General features: G+C 49.2%; 1 protein-coding gene across 2 annotated transcripts in view; it reads right to left on the bottom strand.

The window, feature by feature from the left end:
* The window catches only part of Rps6ka2 (ribosomal protein S6 kinase A2), a 182691-nt gene that overhangs the window by 77563 nt on the left and 77393 nt on the right, over window positions 1–27735 (bottom strand). For both annotated transcript variants that reach the window (XM_059272881.1, XM_059272882.1), the window contains exon 2: window positions 4184–4300. In XM_059272881.1, the coding sequence (XP_059128864.1) occupies window positions 4184–4300 (117 nt within the window). The remainder of the gene's footprint in view (window positions 1–4183; window positions 4301–27735) is intronic.

The raw sequence follows: 27735 nt of genomic DNA, 5'->3' as shown, positions 1-27735 counted from the left end.
TCAAAAGAGTGTAGAGTTGATAATGCCTGGCAGGCAGGAGGCGGGAGGCATAGCCAAGAGTCTAGGTGGTGATGATGGATCCTGGGTGCTATGCATATGGCAGCTGAGCATCCATCCCATCACTTGGGAAGGGAGACTAGGAGCTAGAAAGCAGGTTGGGATTTGTAGCAAGGTCTATGCTGTTGGCCACATGACCACCATGTTTTCCTGCCAATCATCAGGTTAGAGTCAGTGGGAGCTGAGCACTGAGGAGCCAGCACAGAACATTTTGGCTGCACCCCTTCTGTGGTGCTTGCATCAGTGTGTGGCGTCAGAGATGCACACATCCACCTCCAGGTCTTCATATGGAGAAGACTATCCTGGGTCACCGTTCAAACCCTCACAGGACTCTGGCTGGCAGACAGAGGTACCTCTCCATTCTGTTATATTACAGCTGAGACAGAAGCCCCAAGAAAAAGATTTGCATAGTGGAAAAATAACCATAAAGTCCTCCTGCAGGGAGAAGCCTGGGGAGAGGACACAGTCTTCACTGCTCCAGCTTGTGTACATCTAGGACTGCCTGGCCTTTCTCTGCTTTATCCCTGCACCCTGTCATGTAGCATGGCATGATGTGACAGTACCACCCAGGTTCCCTCCTGTAGCTCTAATCTCCACACAGCGGTGTTGGGAGGGGCTGGTGGAGCCCTGTGCCATACTACAACACATCTGGAAGGTCCTCACAGATGTGGGCAGACTGGCACCACATCCTTGGACTTGCTGGCCTTCAGAACCATGGGTCAAACAGGCTTCTTTTCTTTTGAACTTGTCCAGTGTTTAGTCTTTGAAAAGTCAGGTACAGCAACACAAAACGGGCTAAGACAGAGTCATGGCACATGGATGGAGAAAGCAGTCCCACCCTGCCAACATCTAAACAGAAAACCACGTCCACACGTGCCCTGGGCAGTGCCACTCACAAATCAGCTGGGACAATGTCAATGTCTACACAAATATTTGCATATAAAATGCTTAAAATTTTGGGGAGACTAACTTACCCTGTAGCCCAGGCTGGCCTCGAAGTCATGGCAATCCACCTGCTTTAGCCTTTGAGCACTGAAAACTTTTTTCCTTATTGCATTTCATATTTTAAAAATGAAACCACTGATGACGGTGTCTAATGCTTACATTCATCTGTTTTTTTAAGCAGGAGTTCTGCCTTTTAAAGGCATAGAAACAGCTCTGTCACTACTAACATGCTCCTACTAAGTGCCAAGAATTAGAGCCATGTGCAGCAATCCTCCCTGAGGTGGTCAGAGGACTGGACAGAGGTCACCTCTAGCACCATAAGAGAAAGGACTGTATAATTTAGAAATTTATTTGGATGCAGTGGAAAAAAGCCCCAGAGCAACTTTGATAATTTTAGCAAATGCGGCTGCTGTGTCTCTGGCGCTTCATGCAGCGGTGTGTGCTAACGTGTCCCACTTTCAGAACAACGTCTGCACCGGCAGCTGTGTGGCCCGGGCCAGATGCAGGCACTCGGCACTGCCTGACGCGCTCAGGAGCACTGTCATGGATGACACCATTGCCCAACGCCCTTAGCAACATGTTCTCAGTCTGGCGAGGGGACTTCCAACTGCAGGACACTCTGGGGCCCGAGTTACAGGAGCACAGCTACTTTCTGGGGGCTCTCGGGCAACAATCGCCCTCAAAAGAAGGCATTTAGAGCCCCACCCATATAATACCACTGTTCAGCTACAGGAAAGCAAGGACACTTTAAAATGTCAGTTTGCTCTCTTTGCAGAATGTGGGACTCACAATTTACCACACCCCGGGGAATCTTAAAGAAATAAAAAAAGGAGAAAGCATCTTCTCCTGCCTTGGTATTTCTCAACAGAGGGGAGCTGTGGGGGCTGGAGAAGGTGAGAGGATGCCCACCACACCCACAGACTCTGGCACTTCCGGCATCTCTGTCCTGGAGCAGCCAGTCTGCGCCACCCCATTCAGCACTGGAACACACCACTGGGCTGCATCACCTCCTGAGCTTAGATCACTTTTCTTTCGAAGGCAAAGGCTGTTTTACTTGTGCTCCTCTTGTTCTAAGTCTGGGTTCCCTGGGATTATCACAGTGCTGATGAGCTGTAAACTAACACCGTTGAGGAGAGACTGCATCAGAAAGACAGTCCACACCGTGCCCTGCACACGGCTGCAGCATCAGGCCACAGGGCTACCAGGAGCAGAGTACCTTGTAGGACCAAGCTCCGGGCTAAGGGTATTCCGGCTCTGGGGTACTCTGGCATGGGGACCCGAGGCAGCTGAGCCTCCCTGTTCTGGGATTCAGTGTAGTGTGCTGCTGTGGGAACCATATGACCTGGGGGCACAAACAGAGAGACACACAGCTGGAGTTCAACGGCCCTCTGCTGAGGTCAAGGGCACAGATGTGTTCTGTTCATTCCTTGGTGCTGGGGTATTCATTTAGTCACTCAGATAAGGAAGGTAGAACAGTAGGCTCAGGGATGGGCAATGGCCAACCATGCTGGGGTCAGGACTTCCAAGCATGGCCTGGCCTGGGATCCATGGCACCTAGACTGATAGAACAGCCCAGAACCTTCCACAGAAAGGAAATACACCTGCCCTACATTTTAAGTACACAGCACGTTCGCCTGCAGAGCAGGAATAGGATAGTGTGGAGTGGCCAGTCAGACCAGGGCTGGCTTCCCCAGTCAGCCCCTCATGCTGCTCTCATGAAAAAGAAAACCTGTACAGACAAATGCTGCATGATTCGTGATCCCTCAGCTGCTGGGTAGAGCCCAGGAAGGCCCGAGTGGCATCACCAGGGCAACCCACTTCTTTCTAGAGCTTGGTCTAGGCTCCTCAATTTCCATGGTAGTTCACTGGGCTTGGAGGAGCTGCTGAAGGCACGGATCTCCGCGGGATCCGGTGCCCATGGGAACTTACCGGTCCACCGCCTCCTCCCCCCTCCTTCCCCCTCCTCCCCCCTTCTCCCCCCTCCTCCCCCCTCCTCCCCCCTTCTCCCACTGGTACCTGCACAACTCCATTCCTCTGTCCCACCTGTCCATGTAAGGTTAGGAACTGAGAAGGGTGGGAAGGGTGGGGCATATAACCTGTCACCAACATCTCTGTCAAGATGCCAATCACTTATTTCAAAGAAATGCCAAGTTAAAATGTAAAAGGAATGAAGATCCTGGGAAAGCCTTTCCTCCTCTACTCCTTAAAAGAAAAAAAAAAAAAAAAAAAAAGACAGGATCTCAGGTAGCCCAGGCTGTCCTTGAACTCAGTATCCTGCTGAAGATGACCCTGAACTTCTGATCTTCTGCCTCCACCTCCAGAGTGCAGAGATTACAAGTGTGTTCCTTTACACCATTTATGCTGTGTTGGGGTTGAACCCAGGGCTTCAGGAGTGCAAAGTAAGCCCCACTCCTGAGCAAGATGTGTTCAGGTACAGTGCTGGCTGGACACCTGAACTTGTGTGGAGCTCGGGAAGTGTCCTGTCCCCCTGTCCCCAGGAGCTCGGGGTCTGTCAGCACCTGCCTATCCAGCGGCTAGTCCAGTGGATACAGAGTGAGGACCACACCGTGTCTGGAGGGGATGCTGAGGGAAGAGTCAGCATTCCTCATCCCCTGAAAGGGATCAGCCACCATCTCTGTGACCCATAAGGGGCAGATGTAAGGACTCATGCAGGTCCAGCACACAAGCCCTTCCCAGGCAACAGCCAGCTTGGATTCATGGCTAATTTAACTTTATATGAAATAAGTTAGTTACTTCATTTTACAGGTGGGAAAACTGACTGTGTCATTGACCCAAGTGAGGAGAAGAGACAGACTCCAAATCCCCGCCTTCCTGATTCTTGAGTGACAGATGTGTAGGCCAATCCAGAGAAGGCCTTCCCCCCCCCTTTGACTTGTTTTCTTATTGTCTCATCTCTCCCTTTTCAAAAAGATCTGTAGAGGCTGCAACTTCCAAGACTCCCTGACTTAATGCAACAATCCGACTCCCTTAGTAATAACCACAAGCCAGGAGGACACTGGTGAGCCTGAGAATGTACGTGACCTGGCCCTTCGTGGACCACGATTCTGACACACAGAGGCTCAGTTAATGTGGGCAGTGCCATGCCCGAACCCCGCCAGACGCAGCCAGTACCACCTTTGCATCTGATGCCAGCCCACCAGTGGTGATCTGCCCAACTCACCTTCCCATAGGATCCTTGTCCCAAAACCTTCAGCAGCTCAAACTGGGAAGGGTCTGCCTTCTCAAAGCCTTCCTTCACATGGTTGCTAATATCAATCTCCTTTACGATGCCTTCTTCCTGCAAGACAGCAGTGACAGGGTTAGGACACAGCCAGCCCCCCACCCCACCCATCTCCATCCTTCCCTAAAGCTGGGGGAGTTGTCTATGCTGGGGGCTTCCAGCATGGGGATTGAGATGGTGTGCCTATGACTGACATGTGAGCCTTTAGTTGCTCTCTCCTCCGGAGGTTTCTGTCATTGTGTCTCACCAGTACCACAGGGAAATCGGAATGTGTCCTCCATGAAACCCACTCTGCAGTTGACAGTGTCAGCCTGGAACACGGCAGTGGAAGATCAGAAACCCAGTGGTGCCCTGAGCATGTCTTGCTTCCCCACTCCACTCAGGAGACTGGGAGAGGTTTCCACGTGGAAATGCAGATGGTTTGTTCTCTTTCTAGCTCACCTACTTTCCAATAGTTTTGACACAGGTGATTCAAAGGGGTGCTACAAAAGAGGCTTTGGTCTCCATCACACCCACACAGCAATCACAACACTGTCCATCATCCTATCCGGAAGCTGTGAGACTTCCTGTACACGAGGAACGCAGAGTCTGCCAAAGCTGCCTGACACTGGAGTGAGGAACCTGGACAGCAGGTATCACCCCAGACATCAGGAAGGGCAGGCCAGGAAGCCATCCCCAAAGAGCCGGCAGGAAGCAGCCTTCCCAGGAAGCCATCCCCAAAGAGCCGGCAGGAAGCAGCCTTCCCAGGAAGCCATCCCCAAAGAGCCGGCAGGAAGCAGCCTTCCCAGGAAGCCATCCCCAAAGAGCCGGCAGGAAGCAGCCTTCCCAGGAAGCCATCCCCAAAGAGCCGGCAGGAAGCAGCCTTCCCAGGAAGCCATCCCCAAAGAGCCGGCAGGAAGCAGCCTTCCCAGGAAGTCATCCCCAAAGAGCCGGCAGGAAGCAGCCTTCCCAGGAAGTCATCCCCAAAGAGCCGGCAGGAAGCAGCCTTCCCAGGAAGCCATCCCCAAAGAGCCGGCAGGAAGCAGCCTTCCCAGGAAGCCATCCCCAAAGAGCCGGCAGGAAGCAGCCTTCCCAGGAAGCCATCCCCAAAGAGCCGGCAGGAAGCAGCCTTCCCAGGAAGTCATCCCCAAAGAGCCAGCAGGAAGCAGCCTTCCCAGGAAGTCATCCCCAAAGAGCCAGCAGGAAGCAGCCTTCCCAGGAAGTCATCCCCAAAGAGCCAACAGGAAGCAGCCTTCCCAGGAAGTCATCCCCAAACAGCCGGCAGGAAGCAGCCTTCCCACATCTTCTTTCCATGCACTCCACAAAGCATGGCTTCCTCTCAGTGTCTGAGTTCCACAGCTGCAGGGTCACCATTCAAGGACTGACTCCAGAGCCTTCCTCCTCTACTCAGTCCCAGATCAGATGCTTGGGGACAGCACAGTGGCAGCGACCACCTACATTATACACTACATTACAGGGAAGTGAGTGGCCTGGGACTCCAGGTGTACACCACCATGAGGCTCCTCGTCTTGTGTTGCCAGCCACTCTTTGTGAGGCTGGTCATTTTATCCAAAACTCTACAGGGGTTTTAATGCAATTCCCCCAGGGACAGAACATCTGCTCCTAAACCACGAATGGCACTAAATGCTCAGCGTGGCACAGTGCCCGAGAACAGAATTCTTAAAGGTGTTTGGGGAAAGAAGACGGTTTCAATGTCAGATGCCAGCTCCACTTACAAACCCATCAGCCCATGACTTGAGAGAGGGAAATCAGAGGCAAGGGTCACCTCTGAGTGCCATAGATGACTATGAGTTCTAAGAAATCCTACTGAGCTGCGGCAGGGTTCTAGAATGTTCCCGGAGAGCAGGAAGTAGGAAGGACGGCCCTGAAAGCAGCCACAAAGGGTAAGGCCACAAACGGCCTTCTTCTCCTTTCCTGTTTTATCTCTTTCATGTCTTTCTCTTGTCTTGTAGCTCCAGCTAAGGTTGTGAGTGCTATACTGAATAAACAGGGTCAGAGTGGACATCGTGTTTAATTCCCAACTTTAGAGGAAATGTTTAGTTTTCCTCCATTTAGCAGAATGATGGCTACAGGTTTGTTGTATAAACCACATGTTCTCTCTCATATACAGATTTAATGTATAGATGTGTGCATATACATACATACATACATACACACACACATACATAAGTGTAAATTGATACCTCATCAATATAGCTGCCTAAACAGGACCTGAACAATGACAACACCAGCAGACATATTGTCATTGTGGTAGGGGAGAATCTCACAGGGCCCCAACCCTAGACAAAAAGACGACAGACCACCTAGTCTCTGACCCTGTGACAGTGGAGAGGTCATTCTGGAAATTAGAGGCTACGTCTAGAATATCAATTCCCAGAAAAATAACAGAATAAATGGGTGACAGGGATTATGAAATAAAAAAGCAAATGTAAGCAGTAACGCATGTCTTTAACCTCAGAACTTAGGAGGCAGATGCTTCCTACAAAGTCTAAGCCAGCTTAGGCTATGTATCCAGTTTCAGGCCCTCTAGGGCTGTGTAGTGAGAGCCTGTGTGAGGGTAGGGAGTGAGGGAGAGCGGGAGGGCACCAGGGAGAGTGGGAGGGAAGGAAGGAAGGAAAGGCAGAGGCAGAAATGAACTCAATTGACCCACAAATAAATGTAGAGAGGATTGGGCAACAGCGGGTGGACCCCAGCACGGCTTTGCTGAGCAGTGTGACTAAGGTCAACAAGAAATGATACTGAGAAGGGCCAAGGGTGACCAACCCTGCCACAGAATCATGGGAAGAAGAGAAACCAGGAGCAGGAAAAGAATCAAAGACAAAGATGCAGATGAAACACCAGACAGACTGAACGCAGGCAGGGGAAACACACAGGAAGTCCTTCTGGGGACCTGGGATCTCTTCCATCCCCACTGATGCTCGGGACATCCCATGTAATATCTGAGTGTGCAGGGTCCCCAGAGGAATGGGAAGTTCAGACGCATCACCAAGCCCTCTTTTCTCAGCCACCTTGGAGATTAACCTTCACCTTCTCCTACTGAAGAAAGTAACTGGGTCCATGAAAGTAGTCCGAGAGGCAAGCACACACCCAGGACAGTAAGACAGAAGACAGGCTGAGACGGTTGGTTGCCTGGGACTTGATCTTCAAAAAGAAGTCACACAAGCCACCTGAGAACTACATTTGTGATTTTCACAATACGGCAGCAATAGCTGAAGAGCAGCTGGAGGAGGGACGATCCCAGAAACAAGTGTGACCTCTTGTGTCATGTCATGTCCTGTCCTGCCCCCCCCAAGCCTCCCACCCCTTCTCCCTGCCCTGCTGACTTGGGTTCCTAAGGTGGCATGCATCTTCCCCTTAGGTGTTTTCTCCTCTGTTTCTTTGTTTTTAAGTGAAAGCTCTACCCTCTCCTCACAGTCTCCAGCCCTTTCCACTCCATGGACTGCTGTAGCTTCATGGAACATACTGTATGAAAATGGGACTCTGCAAGCTGGAATGAGGAGCGTGGCTGGTGGGTGGAGCTCCACGTTTGCGGGGCCTCCTTCCCACGGACAGTATCCACAGGGTGGAAGCTGGGTTGCCCTCAAACACACGGCCCCTTGAGGACTCGGAACCTGTCTCCCTTTGGGACATCTGAGTCCAGTAAGACTTCTCTGCTCCTCAGTCCATCTGGAAGTCCTATGGGTGTGCTACTGTGTAAATACCACATACTAACTGATGGTGCCATGAGCAATTAATTCCCTCTCTGTTTTCTAAATTTCTCCTCTAGAAATGTAAAACTAATCAAGATGATCAGTTGTCTCTCTAGATAAGAAAACCAGATGCCACAAAGCCACCTCCCCAAATGTCTGTATGAATTCTCAAGGCTCACCTACCACCATCACATCCAGCTATACTGAAATTAAATCTCAAGTTTAGGCAAAACTAAGTCTGTGTTTTGAAAACAAATCAGATTAGATAACCAGGTGCAAGGAAAAAAGGGATAGAGACTAATAGTTTCTGGATGCAAAGAATAATAGGTGGAAAAGAACAGTCTGCTGGTCCTAGATATACGGGAGTCTTAATACTTGACATACAAGACCCTTTTAGATGCAGGGACAGAGTTTTCAACAAGGTGCATGGTGAGAGTCCGTCCATGCAATCCATGCAATGAGGACAGCTGTGCACTCTTCTCCAGGGTGCCAACATGCTCACAGGAGAAGGCAGGTTGAGGTGGGCTTGGTGTCAATCTACTGAAAACTGACAAAAAAAAAAAAAGTCTTTAAAAGTAACATCATGGGGGCCAGAGAGACGGCTCAGCAGTTCAGAATGACTGCTGCTTTCTAGAGGATCTGAGTTCAGCTCCCATCTCTCCAGCTCCAGCAGATTGACTCACTCTTCTGTCTGCTGAGAGCACTCCCGTATGTGCTCCATACACATCCATACACATCCATAAAATACTAATAAAGTTAGGGCCCAGTGCCAATCACAGACCTCTGAATCAAGTGTGATGCATCTATTGCATGTATTCATGCACACAAGTGTGTTCACTTTGCTGGCTTTCTAGATAAGCACATGAAGAATTCAGTTTTCCCTGCAGTTAGTAACACCAACCCAGAGGGCTAGTCACTTCTGCAAGTGGTTGCTAGGTCTGTACACTGCCTGTGAAATCTCTGAAGGAGGCCTCATGGGACGCAGTTCCCTGGGACAGGCCGTGAAAGGGCTCTGTCCTCCATCTCTGGCCTCGGCTGGCCGTGATTTCAGCTTCCTGCTGGAAGTAGATATTCTTCAGAATCCTTGAGGAGAAGAAAGCGCCAGAGCAGGTGTGACCCCTACCATACAACTTTCACTGACTCCCACAATCAGAATCCAGACCAAACGAGCCACAGACTTCAGGATTAAGCGTAAATGATTGCAGCAGGGTGTGGTCTCTCCTTTTTCTGAAACTGATGAAAACTTTGGGACAGAAACCTCATGAAAAGGAATCCACTAGATGACTCCCCCTCCCTTTTCTCTTCCTTTCTTCTCCCCATCCCTCCTCCATCCCTCCATCTCTTCTTTGTTTCCTTTTTGTGGTTGTCAACTAAGCTATTCCACATTTTTAAAAGATTATGAAATACTTTGTGAAAAGAAAAAAAATGGATTTAGCTCCAAGCTTTCCAGTACCCCTCCCTGCCAACACGGTGCTATTATCTATCAGCGCTGGGTCTGCAGAGCTGTCAGAACCGGGAACCTGGCACAAAAGGAAGACTCAAGTAGCACGAAGATATTTACTGAAGCCCACACACGCCAAAAATTACAGGCTTCCGGCCACAAGTGCAGACGAAGGCTGTCAAGAGAGGCGATAAACTGGATAGATCCACTTACGCGGAGCGGCCTCCCTTTCAGCCTCACAACACAGTTTACTCCCGAGATCACATTTCCACTTCCTCAGGAGCACCAAGCACCCAAAGATCTACAGCAAGGCCAATTACAACCCTCCCTGTGGCAGGTGGATTCCAGTCCCGAGCTCCTTGTTCCCTTGCACCCTGGGACATGGTTTGGAAGGAATAAGCTGGCCTGACCAACCCTCCCAGAAGACACTGGGGTTCACATCATCCATCTCAGTGTCCATGGGATCCTCCACAGGACAGGATACATATTGCACCAACACATGTATATCCTCCAGTGTGCCACTGTCTATTCAGCCAAATGCCTGGCACACATCATCTACTCTGTAAGCACCTGCATGGAAATCAAGGGATACTTTGTGGGATGGTTTAAGATGAATGTGTCATACCCACATGCTGGTCCCTGTAGGACACCCAGCTCCAGACAGACTACAGAGTCGGTATGCACATGGCCTCACCACCCTTAGGAGACCTTTCCTATCCACAGTGTAAGGGGAGTTGAAAACTTCCTATAACTCTGAAGCCATTACTTACATTACACATACATTTTTTTTTAAGTTTGAGGGAAAGTGGCTAAAAGCCATCCTCGCTTGAGATTCAGCAAAACATTTCAGTCATGTGAGTCCACATACATGTGCCACATGAAGACCACACACTGTGCCTACCCACATGAGACACTGGTCTTAGGACATGAAAAAGACAAGTATTCATACCAAATAAAGTAGACTGAAACTCATCCAGTGAGGATGCTGATCTGAACTGCCGGCTGAGAGTTCTACTGTTTCCTGGGTTTGGAGGCATACAGCAACGGGGCAGGAACTCCTCTCCTCGACTGTGGGTGTGTGTCCTGACTTGGGGAGGCTGCAAGTGCACATGACAACTAGAACCACCAACACACGCCCAAGCACACTTTCTCTCTCCCAGGTGTAGTGTGTTTTGCATGAGGAAAGGGATCCCCTCTCTTGGTCCTGGATACTCCTGCCTTGCAGTAGAAAAGACCTGTCCCTAAAAGAGAACAGAGCATTGCCATGGAGTGAGTGCATCCTTCCTTCTCCCCCAGACCTGCCCTTCCTCCAGTGTGGTGGCTTGAATAAGAATGGCCCCCATAGGCTCATATATTTGAATACTCGGTTATTAGAGAGTAGTGCTACTGGACAGGGCTTAGGAGGTGTGGCCTCGTTGGAGAAAGTGTGTCACTAGTGGTGGGCTTTGGGATTTCAAATGCTCACAACATGCCCAGTGTCTCTCTCCTTCCTGCTGCCTGCAGATCTGGATGTAGAACTTTCGGCTCCTCCAGCAACATGTCTGCCTTCATGCCATGTCCTGCCAAGATGATAATGGACTAAACCTCTGAAACTGTAAGCCAGCCCCAATTAAATGCTTTCCTTTCTAAGAATTACCTTGGTCTTGATGTCTCTTCACAGCAATAGAACAGTGACTAAGATGTACAGTGATGTTACAGCAGAGTCACTGACGCCTTGCTTATAGTGAGAGCCTATTTTAAGAAGATCATGGGGAAAGGGTAGAGTACTCCTAGATAAAGGGTAATGGGCTGTCCTTAGGATGTGACAGTTGCCAAGAAGGGACTGTTTTCAGGGAGCAAACTCAGGGAAAACTGAGGTCAGGGCTCCACTCATGTGCGGGATTCTTGGGGAAAGAAGAGAATTTCTGACTGAGTCGTTCTCTCTACATCCAGGAACTATAAGAACACTCCTCATCTGAAGCTGGCCTGCTGGGATGCTTCAAGCTCCTTAGAAGCTGCTCTCCCCTTCCAAGCTCTGAGTCAACAGAGTCAAAGAGGCACTTCGGCAGTAGGTGGCCCTGTCCTGGCCCCTATGCCACGAGGCAGCCCCCTTCACCTCCATGAGGAAGCAGCAGATCTGTGGCCGTACCCTCTAGACTCTGCGTTCCCAGTCAAAGACCCCTGGGTGCTGCTGCTGTGATCATCCCATACTTTCACTTTTCTTGGTCTGTATGGTTTTCATCCTCTCCCGAGAAAGGCATCCAGCAGCCAGTGAACACTACTCACGCATGCATCATCTCCCAGTCAACACTACTCACACATGTTGTCATCCCACGGAGTAGACTGCTTCTCCACAGACAGCCCCTCAGCATGGAAAGAAGCAAAGCCCCCTCATGGGGACGAGGGATGAGGATTGTCAGGTTCATTCTGGAGACTCAGGAAGTGGGAGGGGGCACTCAACACCAGCCAATGAGTAGGATAAACAACACAAACCATCCTCTACACACAGAAAAATGAGAGCCAAGAGAGAATCGGCAGTTACCGTTTTTCTCATCAATTAGAACAATTCTTAAAAACAGTGTCTGGATTGAGTGTCCTTATTCTAGGAGGTTATCCACAGTGCCCTGGTGAGTTCCACTTAACAGAACCCACATGAAAAGCATTAACACGTGTTGACTGAAGCACCCTTCATACATCTGAGCAGCAAGCTGTGCTAGCAGCCTGGGGATCATGCCTCTCACAGAGGCAAGCCTAGAGGATGTCGGTGGCTGAAGTGGTGTGGTATATAACGCTTCCTAGGTTTCAGCCATATCCAAGAATCCTCTAGAAGGAAAATGCTAGGGAACCCACTCACCCCTGGGGCATGAACTATATCTCTGGTTAGCTCCATCTCACCAAACACATGCTCGAGGAATAGAAACACCAGTGTCCTGGCCCTGAAGCTGCACCATACTTCCCCAGTCTTCACTACATACATAAGAAAACAGCAGTGTCGATGGCCACGGATTCTGCAAAGGCCTCGCTCTTCCCCCTTAGGCAGACGACTTCCCAGGCCAGCGTGCTGTAACAGGTACGCTTGACAACTCATATTCCATGACTCAAGCACAGCCCAGTGTAGACATCATTCAATTGGAGGAAAGAGTTCAACTGACCCACCCACAAGAAAAACAACCCCGCGATTCCACGACAACAACCGCGATGGGAGTGGTCTCCTCCAAGCCGGGAGTGGTTACTCACGCACACACACAAACATCCACCCCAAAGTCCCACACATCCTTGGGAACTGGGAGACAACTGGACACCAATCGGCTGCTCCCCAACCAATACATACATTTCTACCTTTATAGTCTACAGATCCTCTTCCAGGCCCAGAAGACAAAGACCTGAGCTCCCTTTGATATCTGCACATTCAGGAATTCCAAATCCCTGGTTTGCTCTCTCTGGCTGCTGCATTATCCCACCTACCTGGGTCTCCTCCTCACTGCAAACACACCACCTCCCTCACGCCCTCGCCCACCTCCCCTCTCCCTCCCAAGGCAAACAGCTGACCTGCCCACCCCGCTCCCTCACTAAGCAGGTGAGCCTGTTCTTGTCTCAGCAAAGCCTCCCCTGAAATCAAATAAGTCCCTCGACACCTTCACTTTGCTCCACAGCCTTTCTGAAGCCACCGGCCTGCCTTGGGCTAGAAACTGGCCCTCAGTGTTCTTGGCTCCTTGCTGGTGTTGCCTCCCCAAATCTTGTTTTTGTTTGTTTGTTTGTTTTGTTTTTCGAGACAGGGTTTCTCTGTGTAGTTTTGGTGGCTGTCCTGGAACTCGCTCTGTAGACCAGGCTGGCCTAGAACTCACAGAGATCCACCTGTCTCTGCCTTCCGAGTGTGCCACCACTGCCCGGCTGCCTCCCCAAATCTTAAGACCTCATTGTCCTTCCAAGGGAGGAGTCCTGGGAAAAGTGACTTCCAGAAATGAGCCCCTCAATCCTCTCTTTCAAGTCACCAACAAAGTAGTGACACAGCAGCCACCTTGTCCCCAAATGTCAGAACTCAAAAGAAGTGTCTGACTTCAGTCCATTGGTGTGTGTGCAGAAAGGGGATGCCTCCAAGAGCCCAGAGTGGGAGAGCAGCACGTGTCCACACTTCTGTGTTGGCACCAGGCAAGGCATTCTGCAACCTCATGCCACTTTGTCCTCAGAGCACTCTGAGAGAAGAGGCTGCCTGCTCAGGGGGGCAGATCTGAATTGAGTACCACAGTGACTTCACGAGGCCAAGCAGCTCATGAGGATCCCACGGTGAGAAGGGCTGAGACGCTGATAAGCTACCAATGCATGGGACAGCTACTGTGAGCCATGACCGTGTATGCACACACACCCATGTGTGCACATCCATAAAGTGCGTGCACAGCACAAACAGTGATGCCAACAAATCCCTTCTCATCTGAGGTGAAGATGAGAAGCTGCAGTCCCTGCCCTCAGGGTGGTCCATGGCACCAGCACCAGACAGAGGCAAAGACAATGACCAGCGCCACTTATTAGCCACAGCTGAATCACTCCTCAGAGCTTGACCCTGGGCTGCTGTTGGGTGTCCCCAGAGGTAACATGTTCTCAGCCTCCAGCTCACCCTGGTGGAGACATACTATGAATGAAGTCTCAACATTTCAGGAACGAACCTTGAGGGGGCTCATCCCAGTGCAGTTAGGCTGGCTGACCCAGAGAAAATTCCCATAGTGGATGTAAAAGGGACACACACCCCAAGCTCTGGGATGTCTTTGTGAATTGGACCTCAGAGTTTAACTTGAAAGGTTATGGGAGACTTCCAGGAGCAGGGGTGAGTTAAGATGGGTACCTAGAATATTCCTGGAGAACCAAAGCAAAGGCATAGGGACCCCCGTGAGAGCAGCCAGACAAGGGGTCATGTGCTGAGGCTGAGTTTCAGTGGAGTGTATATGAGGTGAACAGGTCTCTTCCCATCATGTTAGTACCTCAGCTTGATCACACGGGTGCTGCGTCTTGTGTAACAATGGGTTCAGTTTTAATGCCTCTCAAAAGACCCTTTAGCAAACCTCTGACATTAAAGAGAAAGGGAGAAGGAGTCTTCTACAGAAATCTTAATAAAGGCACCTTTTACGGCTACCCTACGAAATTGTTTTAAACACTGGGGATGTGCTAAAGGGAAGCCAACTATTCTGATGCTAAAATTCATCTGAGCAGCAAATCTGTGCTAACAGTTAGCCTGGAGATCATGAAAGATTAATGATCCCCAGGCTGGGCCCAGCAGCCTGCCTGTGAGGAGAGTGGAAGCTAGAACTGAACACACTCAGCCACCTGCCAGGGTGGCACCTCACGCCAGCACCTCTGTGCCCCACCCCCACCCCAGATAATTGAATTCACAACGAATTCCAAATCCTTGCGCCAACTGGAAAAAGGTTCACGATTTAAACTGAAAGACAGTCTCAAGAAAGGGAGATGGCTTCTGCAACATGCTTTTGTCATTTCCCAGCTTCCCCCGGGAGCCAGCAACACACATTTTCTTTTGGCTCATCCATTCCCAGGGAAACAAAGGCCTGGGTGCTGGGACACAGTGGTCCCCCCTCAAGCTGCCTGTCAACACGCTCATCTGAGAGGATGCAGACTCACTCTCCCTAGACACTGAACTACCCATGCTGGAGAGTGACTTTCCCACAGGAATCACCCTGGCACAACCTCCCGGCAACAAACAAAGTCACCACCCTCCTGGAGGTGGAGCTGAGATCTCACAGGTAACAGCCTGTCCTGGAACATTTGTGTTCTCTAGTAGCCTCCAGTTCCATGGCCTCGGTGGCTTGGGGCTTAGCACAGAGCCAGGCAGGAGCCCATCACAGTCTGGCTACCATGCTGTGTCTAGGAAAAGCCTTCAAGCCCATGGACCTAGAGCTGGATGTAGCACTCAGGACCACATGCATCCTTGAACACCATGGACTGGTCCAGGAGACACGAAGCTTGTGGGCTGCTGCAGCCATCGGTGCCAGCAGGGACACAGCCAGGAGGACATTCTAATGAAACAGTGTTCCCCCATGTGGGTGTAAAACTGGCAGGCAGTTCTGGGAATCCTCAGGAGAGAGAGACACAGAGAACCCAGGACAGGACTGGGCAGGAAAGGGTTCCTATCACTTAAAATCAGATTAACGTAGGTTAACTCACAGAGCTGACCACGATGCATGTGGCAGATACACGTAGAGGTGGCACCCGGTCAGCACTCTCAGCTGGGCTCCAGGAACCCAGCATCCAGGCTTTATCACTAGCTCACTGGAACAAGGTGAGGCCAGTTTTTTTTTTTTTTTTTTTTTTTTTTAATGATTGAACTACTCTGGGAGGAGACCACATCAGTGCCAGTTTCAGAACATCCTCTGGAAAGCACCCTACTACACAGCAATGCCAAAAGGACCAGTTACCACATGGGCACCATGTGCCAGGCTCCATCACACAAAGCCTGTCTCCATTTTCAATGCTGTGGCCCTACAGCTGCTGACCAAGGACCAATCAGAACTAACTGGGACTATCCTGTCATCACCCTCACAACGTCACTGGTGGCACCAAAGGCTTTGCCCCAGATGAGGTCAAAGTTCTGAGGCGGTGAATCCAAGCCGAGTGCACAGTTAACTCATGGTACTTATGGTATTTAGATGAAGGTAACTCCTAGCCAGGTCTAGTCTGCTGCTACACAGATTGGCCAAAATGGCTTTCTTCTTCAATAGTGTGCACTGCTCACCCTCATCACATGGGTCCAGTCCATCACATGTTCCCACCTGTTACCTGTAATCTTTCCATGCCTTTAAAGAAACGAGGTCTGCTCCCATCCCACCCTGCAGCTCTTGGTAGAACTGCACCCTCCTTGGAAGTAGAATTGGAAGATTCACTAGCCACACCCTGCACACACCCCAGCTGCCAAATGCACACGCTGCAGCCTCCCACTAAATGCACTACAACTGTTCTCTGCAGCTGGCCACAGCATGTACCTCAACCATCTACTGCACAGACTACAGCTGGCCACTGCACATTCTTCAGCCACGTACTGCAGCTGGCCACTGCACATACTTCAGCCACCTACAGCACAGACTGCAGCTGGCCGCTACACACACCTTAGCTATCTACTGCACAGACTGCAGCTGGACACTGCACACACCTCAGCCACCTACTGCACAGACCACAGCTGGACACTGCACATACCTCAGCCACCTACTGCAGCTGGCCACTGCACATACCTCAGCCACCTATAGCACAGACTGCAGCTGGCTACTGTACCTACAAAGCCACTCACTGCCCATACTGTAGCTGACTGATGCATATCTCTCACCTTGCTCTGAGCTCAGTGGGCCCAAGGATCCCAGAGCCAGCTCAGAACCACAGCCCACCAGCAACAGGACAGTATGAGAGCAATCTTGCCACTTGGCCTTATATGTATGTTGAGGTAAAATGGAACAACATTAGGGGCAATGAGTTTCTCCTAATACTTGCCTAGCTTGCCACCTGCAAAACAGGGCACAGTGTGAACTATGGGTTCACCCAATGAGGCAAATGTGAAGTTCTAGAAAGAATGTATGACTCAAGGTTACACTTCAGCACACCTCTGGCATGTGTCTGAGGCAAGTCCACGATCCTTCTATAGCCCCATCTAAATGCCATCTTGATGCTCATCCTCCACACAGGTCCCCGGAAATGAGTGACTAACCAAGAGATGGTGACCCAGAGGATCCAGGCATGTAAAGGAAGTAAGGCCAGGTGACTAGAGTTAACAGTAGGGACATGGAGAAACAGGGAAGAGGTGACAGGCTTAGGCACTTCTCAGGGCAGAGACCCCAGGATCTGAGAGGCTACCACTGGGCTTTCCTGTAAAGTGACAATCCCTGTTGGCCTCCAGGTACAGTGCATCTGTTACTTCACTCAGCTTCTTGCCTGTGTCCTTTACACTTGAACATGGTGTATCTCCTATCAGAGAACCTTCTGGGTAGTCAGGACTGGCCCTAGCCCTTACTGAGCACCACGTGCTTGGCTTCTGGTTCCCTTCTCAAATGCCCCCAATGTCTACCTCTCTGGACCCAGTGACTACTGATTTCTCATGCACACAATGGCTGCATTCCTTTATGAGGTCTTCCATAAGTTCGGAGGAGAACTGCCAAGAGTGGGTCCACTGTGTTCGGCTGGACCAACTTCTAGAGATGCTGCCATGACTCTAGGATGAATGTGAGTTCTGTCCTGAGATTTGTCATATGCTTCTACAGAAACAATAGTAGCAGCTCTTGTCCCCACAAGAGCAGCTCTCCGCTGTTCCCCTAAACAGTATCCTCACACAGTTCTGGGGAAAATCTAAAATATATTCTACTCTGCCATCCTAGGAGCAAGTCCCTACTCTACCTTTAACTCCACTCCCACACAATGAACACAATGTACGGAAGTTAATTTTTACTGAGTAGGTCTTGAGCTCAGAATCCAAGTATTGATTATTACTTGAAGGAAGTTCATGAAATCACACACATAAAATTGAGGATGAGGCTCCACCTCATTGGCTGACCCAGAGCATGCATCCACTCAGCTACCAAGATCAAGAAGCCAAGTGGGGAGTACACTGAGCATTCTGTGACTGATGGCCTAGTCACATGACAGTGAGTCCTAGGCCACTCACTCGAGGGTCTCCAGGTACTAAGCCCCATGGGAATGAGCACTATCCAACATACTTCAGGGCAGGCAGGTCTCAAGGGCACTGAGTGCCTTTCCGTGGCAGTTCCTTTACACACTCCACAGAGACATTCTGACACCTGTCACTGCTTCCCAGTGAGAAATAAGGTCAGCACCAGTGCCTTCATTTCTGTGTCTACTATCTCCCCAAAACACAGACCCTGGAGCCCCCAAGTACAGGGCTTACAAAGAGGACTAAGTCAACACTTTTATTTAACAAACTCTAAAAAAGGAAGTAAAACAGGAAAGGCAGTGAGACCACAAACACAGCTTGGCAGTGGTGCCTGTACATTTAGTGTAAGCCAAAATAAATATTTGATGTAATAACAGAGGGCTTGATGTTAAGTACTATGCACAAATCAGTTCTACTCTTGTATGTCAAAAATAGCAATGCAGTGAGATTAACCATAAAACATTTAAAGGGATAAATATTAAATATGCACTCCTAAATATATAACAGCAAACATTCAAATATTGAAAACATCACCTAAAGGCAAACCCAAAGATGAGTGACAGGTGGTAGAGACAGGCATGCAGAAAGACAAGTGGAAGGTGTCTAGGGTAACGCATACTCACTCCAGTTTCCATCTAAATTTTAAGTTCTTCCTTAGAAATTAAAAATGGCAAAATGTCTCTAAGCTTCACATAAAGTATTGGAGAATGGTACAGCCACTGGAGGAAAATACAGACAGTTAAGAGGGGCCACAGCCCACCAAGAGGCAGGCAGGGTCAATGCATGACCAAGGCTCCAAACCACAGAACCAGTGGGGGGCCAGTCAGATCTGGTCACGAGAGCTGCCTTTGTCTCTGGTGGATGGAAAAGCAAGCATATCACTGGGTGAGCTTAGACACCAAGTATCTTCTCGTGAGTCTGAAAAATACTCGCACCCAACGTGGAAGACCAGGAAACACACAGAGCAGACATCGACGCTTCCAGCTAAGGAAAAAGTGTCACTCTGAGGGAAACACCGGTTTGTGTAGAGCAGGCCCTTTAAAAGTTCATAGACCAACAGTGGACAGAAGAAAGGTGGGGTAGTGGCACATACCTGTAATTACAGTACTGGGGACGCAGAGGAAGAGGCAGGAGGATGACAGCAAGTTTAAGGCCAGCCTGGCTGCTTAGCAAGTTTCAGACCAGCTTACTGAGACCCTGACTCAAACAAACAAATAAATAGGAGGGGGGTGTGTGTGTGCGCATGCGTGCGTGCGTGCGTGCGTGCGTGTATGTGTGTGTGTCCCTGTCCGCCGAAAGAAAATGTGGTTAGTGGAATGAGCATAGTTTATATGTAATGAAAATATATAGTCAAGAAATAGGTTTTTAGGTAACTTATTCAGCAATCAAATAAGTAAAATAAAATAGATGAGTTTTTTTTTCTCTATCTACTTAGACAAAATGTTAGTTAAAAAAAAAAAAGTCCCCAATGTTTGCTGAATTTCAGCACAGTGATTGCCTGACAGAAAAGACAGTGTGACCTCAACTCAGGGGTGTGCGGGAGGTAGCATGTCCTCTTGTATCAAAAGCCTCAATGTTGGAACAATTCAGGAATTTCCAAAACAGCTAAGGATATATAGCTGTCCAGGAATCCATCTCAGTGTTCTTTAGAGAGAAGACATTAGGGAAATCCTAAATGTTCTGTACAGCATAAATAAGTTAAACATGTGCAGCATACCCCTGCATAAAAGCAAAATCACTTATGATAATTAATGGCATTGGAACATGCTTATGATACTGTTTCTTTTAAAAGAACATAGAATTCTATGTTAGGACTTATAATAATTTTATTAGAGAATTTCTGTGCAGGTACAAACTGAAAAACAGAACAAAAGCATCCCAAGATGACATCCATGTGCCCAAGGGTAGGGTTTCCAGGAGTCTAATTTTCTTTATAGTCTCATGATTTGTCTTTGATACACTGTCTCCCACACGCACATTAACTGTTCCATAAAAACTGATGATAAAGGTGTTGGGCCTCCACAGCCTGTGCCCAGGACATGCCATGGTGTCCTGTTAGTGGACTACGTCCCTCCCATTCCAGTGTGTCCTCACTTCCTGTGCTTTTCATGTTTTCATCATGACCAAAGACATGCCCTAGGGACCTGACAGTGTGAGACTCCAGTCAGAGACAAGCCAAGTAGGAAGACACACCGGACTCTGCCAAGGTCAAGAGAGAGTAAAAGCTAACATAAATGGTTAGTCTAGAGTTCAAAGACAAGGAAGGCAGCATCCTTCATCCCACATGCAGGTCACTCAAGACAGCACGACCTACACAGATACCACTACGACTTTAAATGGTTCTCAGTCTTCATAGTCTGGGGATAAAGCTGCCCTGCCAAAGCTGCTCCATTCAATATGACCAGGACACACCATGTGGCCGATGCCACGGGCTATATCCCCTCACACGGAGCGCACGCCTCGCTTCTCACTGTCCCAACTAACCAACCAATGCTGGCTGCAGGAAGATCTTAACCACACACAGAGAAAGCCATTCTAACACATCAAGCAATTAGAAAAGCAGGACTCAGCCTATAGAAAAACAAACCTTCTATTCCATCAAAGACGGGAATCTTGGTAACACAGCGAGAACAGGGTGGTTTCGGGGCAGAGCTACACTGCCACGGACCTGCGTATCCCTACTTTTGCCAGCAGCTAGCAGTGACTTCCTTTACACACCCACCTTTCTGTGCTACCCCATGGCTGGTCTGCTGGCATCAACTTCTCCGCTGAGGACCAGCACTGCCATGGTGGGCTCTCCAGGTGCAAAACTCCAGGCTCTAAGTACAGTGCTGGGTTTGGAGGCTGGACAACCTCTTACAGCATGCTGCAGGGAAGACTTTAACATCATGAAGACAGGGCCCAGGAGATGGTTCATTGGGTAAGAAAGCTTGCTCTACAAGCATGATTACCTGAGTTTGCATCCTCCATGACTGTAAAAATCCTGGCATGTCTGCACAGGCCTGAACCCCAGCACTGGGGCAAAGATAGGCAGATTGTGAGCCAGCCTATCCCAGATAGTAAGCTTCCTGGTCAGTGAGAGACCTTGTCACAACAGTCCGGGGAAAGGACTAGAGGACCCACAACATCCTGCTCTGGCCTTTGCATGTGAGCATGTAGTGTTGCACATACACACCCATGTGCCACACATATTCAACACACACACTCTATGAAGACAACGGAAATAAACCTGTGGACAACTTCAAAGATTCATACTTTTTTCTTTCTGTCTTTACAGTGAAAGACAGAGGCTAGGTGGTCTGGCCAAGGCTACAGAGCTCTCTGGCAGTGTTCTGAGGCCCTCTATGTGGGGTCCAAATTGCCAAGACGATAAATACTCCCACATAGCAACTTAGTTCTGTTGTCATGTTAAAGGCCAGGTATAGTGGGTAGCTGTTCCAGCTTTGACCTGGAAGTACTACTTCCATTGAGGCTTCCGGTAACTGTCACGACTATGAGGTGGGGCCGAGACAGGAGCACTTAAGACCCAAGATACGGATGTGCCAGCTCTCTTGGTTCCTGGTTCCTGGATCCTGGATGCTGGAGGTAGATTGAGCAGAGTTCTCCAGAGAACACTGCTGGACTGCACTACACCTTTCCTGGACCCTGTAACCTATCCCTTCACTTGTAAGTTACCCCACAAAATAAACCTCCCCTTTAACTACGTGGAGTTGCCTTAATACAACAACCAATAGCCAGGCTTTCTAGTGGAGACGCCAGCTGAAGGCCACAGCAGTGGGCCACGGTCAACAGTGGGGCTGGTGTTGCTTTCGCTCATTCTCTGCCTCTGAAAACATCTCAACATTCTGACTGCACAGATGGATGGAGCTTTCTTTCTTCTTACAACTTTTAGGTAGAACTGAGAAATCCTCTGCTACTTATCTGCAAGAATCCTCACCCGTCACAAACGGAATTCCCTCCACAACCTGGCTCAAAAAAGTATAACTGCCCATATGTGGGTGGTGGATAGCCAGATTCAGATGGGGCTCCCGTGTTGGGAGCAGGATGCCTTGGGCAAGTACCCAGCCATTCTGCACCTCGCGTTTCATTTCTGCAAACCAGAAGCAGATGTGTTTGCACCAAGATGGTGAGGCTGAACACTGGGAAGTCACCCAGGGAAAAGACACACTCAAAGACTCTTCCTGACCACAGCAATACAGCTTTGTAAAACAATAGCTTGACACTCTGATGTCCTGCCCAGAGAGTAAGGTGTGAAAAACTAGTCCTGAGCCGGGGTCTCTGAACTCCCAACACTGTTAATACAGAGGGCAGTGAGGACTGACCCGGGAGCTGAAAGAGGCATAATGGATGACATTTTATGGGATTCTACATTCAAAACCCTATCCAACCCAACAGGAAGAGCGAAAATCCTTCACATTTCACCCTCGGCATTTAGTGAGAGAGGCAAGTCAAAACCACTTACCCCGACACAGGACAGTACAGCATATGGAAGCAGCAGGACCACAAGAGGAGGATGGTTCACCTAATCAACCCGTGGCAGGCCGTGGGCCATGATTGCCAGAGGCTCTGCAATCACACATGGTTTGTCCAAACTGTTTGGTTCTGATATGTGGAGTTTTTTGTTTTTTGTTTTCCCTGTTTTCTTTGTTCAGATGTTCTGAGTAACACTGTACAATCAGAAGTTACTATGAAACATGGTAGCAGAGGGCTGAGGCCATTCCCAGGAAGGGTGGCTGCTTTCTGTGGAGAAACCGGCCCAACTGTAAGAGAGAAGCATGCATAAGGATGAGATGCTTCCAGAAGTCTCTAAGATGGCAAAGCCACAGAGATTATAAAAACACGTCACCACAGTATAGGCCAGTTAAGACGTTTCTATTTGAACAAGGCATTTTTAACTAAAATGTTGCTGAGTACCAGACTGCCTTGGAGACGATGAACAGACCATGTCGTGTCAAGTTGGCACATGTAAGATCAGCCATGGAGATACGCTACAAGACACCTTAGGAGACTGAAGCAGGCCTTTCCAATGTGAGAAGTCGACCATCAGGAAAAGACCGGTTCTGCGGTATTTAAGGCAAGTGCGGCTCATGGCTTACCATTCTCTACCCTTTCCCTCTCTTAGGTCCAGCGCTCACAACTCCATTGCCAGGTTAAGAGGAGGACTCACAGGTGTCCCTTTTCATGATTATGCAAACAACACACATGCCAAGTCATCTGCAAAGAGTCTCAACCAAAAAGAACAGGGATGCTTCATTACATCAGAGTCCTGGCTGTGGCGCAGGGATCCCAGAGCTTTACTACACAGCGTTTAGAGGGCTTAAGAGCTGACTTCCTGTGAGTCACCGGGCAGCCTAGCAGTGCTGCCCTCTGGGGCCCAGTCCTGCAGGCCCTGCCCTTCCTGCCTGATGACCAATGCACCCTCAGTACCAAGTCACTGGGCTGTGGAGTCACAGCAACCCAAGGATGCCCCAACCCCAGGGCAAATGGAGAAACAGGTGGGAAAGTTTAAAAAAAAAAAAAAACCTCTGTCCCCCATACAAGGCACACAGCTACAACCCACCCTGAAACACACCTCGACTTCTCAACTTACCCTGTGCTCTGCTCAGACCTGACAGGCTGGAGAAACCTGAGATCCCATAAGCTGTGCACATTTGGGATGAAATTAACCTAAACAGAGCGTTCAGGATTCTTCTCTCTTCCCTGCCTCTATGTGACCCAGTTCTATGTCCCAACTAGAAATATTAGAAGTCAGAGGCTCAAGGGGTCAGGGGTGAGGTAGGGGAAGAGACGTCACGTGGTACTGAATGGGGAGGATACAGGAGGGAAAGCTAACTTTTTAGAAGATTAGGCACACAAAACCTAACCCTGTGGGTGTTTTTTGTTAGTTTGGTTGGTTGGTTTTTTGACAGGGTCTTATGCAGCTTACACTGGCCCTGGATTTGCTCTGCAGCCAACAATGACCTTCAGCTTCTCGTCTTCTTGCCTCCATTTCCTGAGGACTGGGATTACAGGCCACCACATCCGGCTTACGCTGCACAAGAGACAGGACTGAGCTACATCCCCAGCCCGAGGGAACAGTGGTTTTTAATGAACTACCAAAAATGGGGGCTGAGAAATTTAGGAACCCTTTTTCATACACATATGGCCCAGGAATTCACTCAAGGATCACTTCTGCTTGCAATGCTATTTACTTTCGCATTAGGAAAAGCCCAGGTCTCCCTGGTCTTGGAGCTGGGGTGGGGGTGGGGGGGTTCTACCCCGCACCATACCCTCCTGGGTGCAACAGTCAGGTTGCTTTGTCTCCAAGAACACAAGAAGGGCTCCTTCTCAGCATGTCTCCTCCTCTCCACCAACTTGTGAGGACAGTCCCCATAGGGCTCCATGTTCTCCACAAACTCCAGGACAAGATGCAGATTACAGCAAGTTGGAAAGCTTAGAGACCAGTTTAAAGAGGAGCTGTTGGCACAGGAAACTGCTGATCCAGTGGCCAGAGCAGGAGGCTGAAGACCAGGAGCACCGGCCTCACTGAGGAGACCTGGGAGGAGGCCTCCAAGTACATAAAGTGTTTTTAAGGAAAGCCTTTTTGTTTGAAATGTCCAACATCCAACGCAGTGTAACTTCTTGAGCCAGTGTAGGATTTCCCTGTGGCTGACCCTCAGCCCCCGTTGCTATGCTTCCTGCTCCCAGATGCTCTCCGCTGGCACTCTCATCAGCCGGTGTGGGTGAGCTCACGAGCACAGATTGCATTTCAAACTTAAATGTGCCTGGACCTGTGAAAGTTCTCTCTCAATGATGGGTCTAGGTTTTTTGTTTTGTTCTGTTGTTTTAAACCATATTCATAACAAATGCACACATCTTACTCTGGAAAATTAAATAAGTGACTATTTTCCCTATAGTAAAACACCACGAAAAATTAAGATAGTAGCAAGTTCTCGGATCCCACTGTGATGGAAAAGCCAGATGCGTTGAAGGAACGCCCTGCAGACGCGCTACTTGTCTTTCTGTCACTTGATAAAACACCCGAGAGAAGTGACTTCACGGCGTTTTGCCCCCTGTATTCTTCACCATCACTCAAATCTACTTTTGGGGCCTATGGCAGGACACACAGTGACTGTGACCTTCATGAGCCCAGGAAACAAAGGAGTAAGAGCAAGAAAGGGACCAGAGTCCCACCTACCCCTTGAAGAACAATTCATCAGTGACCTAAAACGTCCCCACAGCCCACCTCCTCAATATCCCACCACCTCCCAAGTGAATGCTGGGGAGCATTCAAGAGTCAAACTAGCAGGGCGTCTTTGTAGGGATGGCTACACACATCCAAATCACAGAGCAAGGGGAAACAGAGAGCAGGAACCGTTGTCATAGTAACTGTGGACCATAGCTCAGTGTCCTAACAAGTTGGTTTTCAAACTTAGATATTTGGGGTACTTTAATGTGAATAATTATTTGAATGTTTAAGAAAAATAACTCACTGTAACATAGATCCTCCATCATTTTCCCTACTTTAAAATTCATTTGTCTTAATTTGGTTGATGATTGCTTTTTTTAAATTCACATGAGGAAAACAGAACTAAAGTATAAATAGAAATTGAACTTGGGAAAACAAAATAATTATACCACTATCAATTCTAAGATAGAGCAACTTGGGTAAGTTCATTCTATATTTTTATATTTTTCAGAGTATCATATTATAGACAATTAGTTGCTAGAAACTATCAAAACTGCTATTTGTGAGCTCAGCTGAGGGGTCATGCTTGGCTGCAGCACACACAGACAGTCCTGGATGCACTACACCAGGGAGGCCAGCACTGCAGGAAGCCGTGGCCAGACACCAGGCTAGCACTGCCATTCTGAGTATGAGGAAGATTCATCCACTTCGCCTCAGTGAAGCTCAGAGACTAAATACCTCACGGGAGTCTCCAACAACCGTTAAGAGGTGACCAGAGGAGGCACAGGAGGAGAGACTGGTCCTCCAAGGCCGATGTGCGCTACCCACGATGAGGAGGGACTGATGTCACAGCTAGGCTCCGCTGCTGCCCAGAGAGGGCACAGGAGAAACATTCCTGAAATGCTCCGAGAAGCCAGACACACAGACTCTGCCACCTCCATCTCTGGCGGGAGGAGATGTGTTTGACTGGGTGTAGGAGACACTGCACAGTCTGAAATCGGATCTGCTGGAAGGAAATATGCAGCCTCACTGGATCCCACACACCACTTCCAAAAGCCGACATGTGTCCTGTCTAACCTAGAACACAGCAAAGCACCATCAATACGCCAGGTCTACAAATGAAAATGCCGTGGTGTTTTTGGAACTTAGTCTGCTCTGGATACCAGGACAAAAACACCACAGATCAAAGCTTATTCCTGGCAAGGGCCTTCTTCCTGGCTTACAGTAGCTACCGGGTCCCCAGATGGTAGAGAACAGCTCTTGTGTCCTCTTCTTATTTGGTCAGCAGTCCCAGACTCGGGGCCCCATGCCTGTGAGCTCTTTTCCCTTGGCTTGCTTCTGTGCAGGCCCTGTGACGTCAGTGCCTCAACGTATGATCTGTCAGGGACACAATCCAGTCCTCAGCACTCAGTCTCTTATTTGTTTTTTTGTTTGTTTGTTTGTTTGTTTGTTTGTTTTTGGTTTTTGGTTTTTGGAGACAGGGTTTCTCTGTGTAGTTTTGTGCCCTTCCTGGAACTCACTTGGTAGCCCAGGCTGGCCTCGAACTCACAGAGATCCACCTGCCTCTGCCTCTGCCTCCCGAGTGCTGGGATTAAAGGCGTGTGCCACCACCGCCCGGCCTCAGTCTCTCATTTGTAGTAATTTGTTTACCACACTCAGTGGCAATGTGGACACTGCCAGGGAAAAATCACACTTTAAACTACATTTTCTAATTTATATTAGAGCACCACGCCATGAAGTGACGCTGCTAAAGGAACAGTGCCTGGAAGTCTTGAAAGGCCTTAGGCACATGCCCCAACCTGCTCACTATGACCTATGCTGTGACCTTTTGCCTGCCGTGCTAGGTTACACTGATGCCAAGTAAAGTTCAACCGTAACTGGACAGGCCATTGCGCCAAGTTTGTGGTACACAGGTTGTTTGAAAAGCCAACCCTAGAAATAACCCAACGGGATCAACTTCTCACAGAGGGCGTACAGATGACCCGTGTGAAACGCAATATTGGTCCAGAAACTCAGAATCACTTGGCAGAACTTTGGATTTCCAACAACACTGACTAAAGATTCAATCTGGACCGATTTTAAGATCCTGGCACATCGAAGCTTTACAGCAAGATGTCTGAGAAACACATGGAGGATCTCTATGCCAGCACCTAGTGTGGACGACCAGGAGCTCTATGCCAGCACCTAGTGTAGACGACCAGGAGCTCTGTGCCAGCACCTAGTGTGGATGACCAGGAGCTCTATGCCAGCACCTAGTGTGGATGACCAGGAGCTCTATGCCAGCACCTAGTGTGAATGAGCAGGAGCTCTATGCCAGCAGCTAGTATGGACGACCAGGAGCTCTGTGCCAGCACCTAGTATGGACGACCAGAAGCTCTATGCCAGCAGCTAGTGTGGACGACCAGGAGCTCTTTGGAATCTTTGGATCTCTGAAGCTTAGGCTCCAAGAGAGGATCATGACTCATATTTTTCTTTCCACTCAAACTGTCCTGCAATAGAGTGGAAAAACAAAGTCCAGCCTGGACTTCATGAAGAGCAGCAGACTGAGCCAGGCATGTG

The sequence above is a fragment of the Peromyscus eremicus genome, chromosome 8b, assembly GCF_949786415.1.
Source record: "Peromyscus eremicus chromosome 8b, PerEre_H2_v1, whole genome shotgun sequence".
Classification (NCBI taxonomy): Eukaryota; Metazoa; Chordata; class Mammalia; order Rodentia; family Cricetidae; genus Peromyscus; species Peromyscus eremicus.
This window is presented reverse-complemented; position numbering and strand designations above follow the sequence as displayed.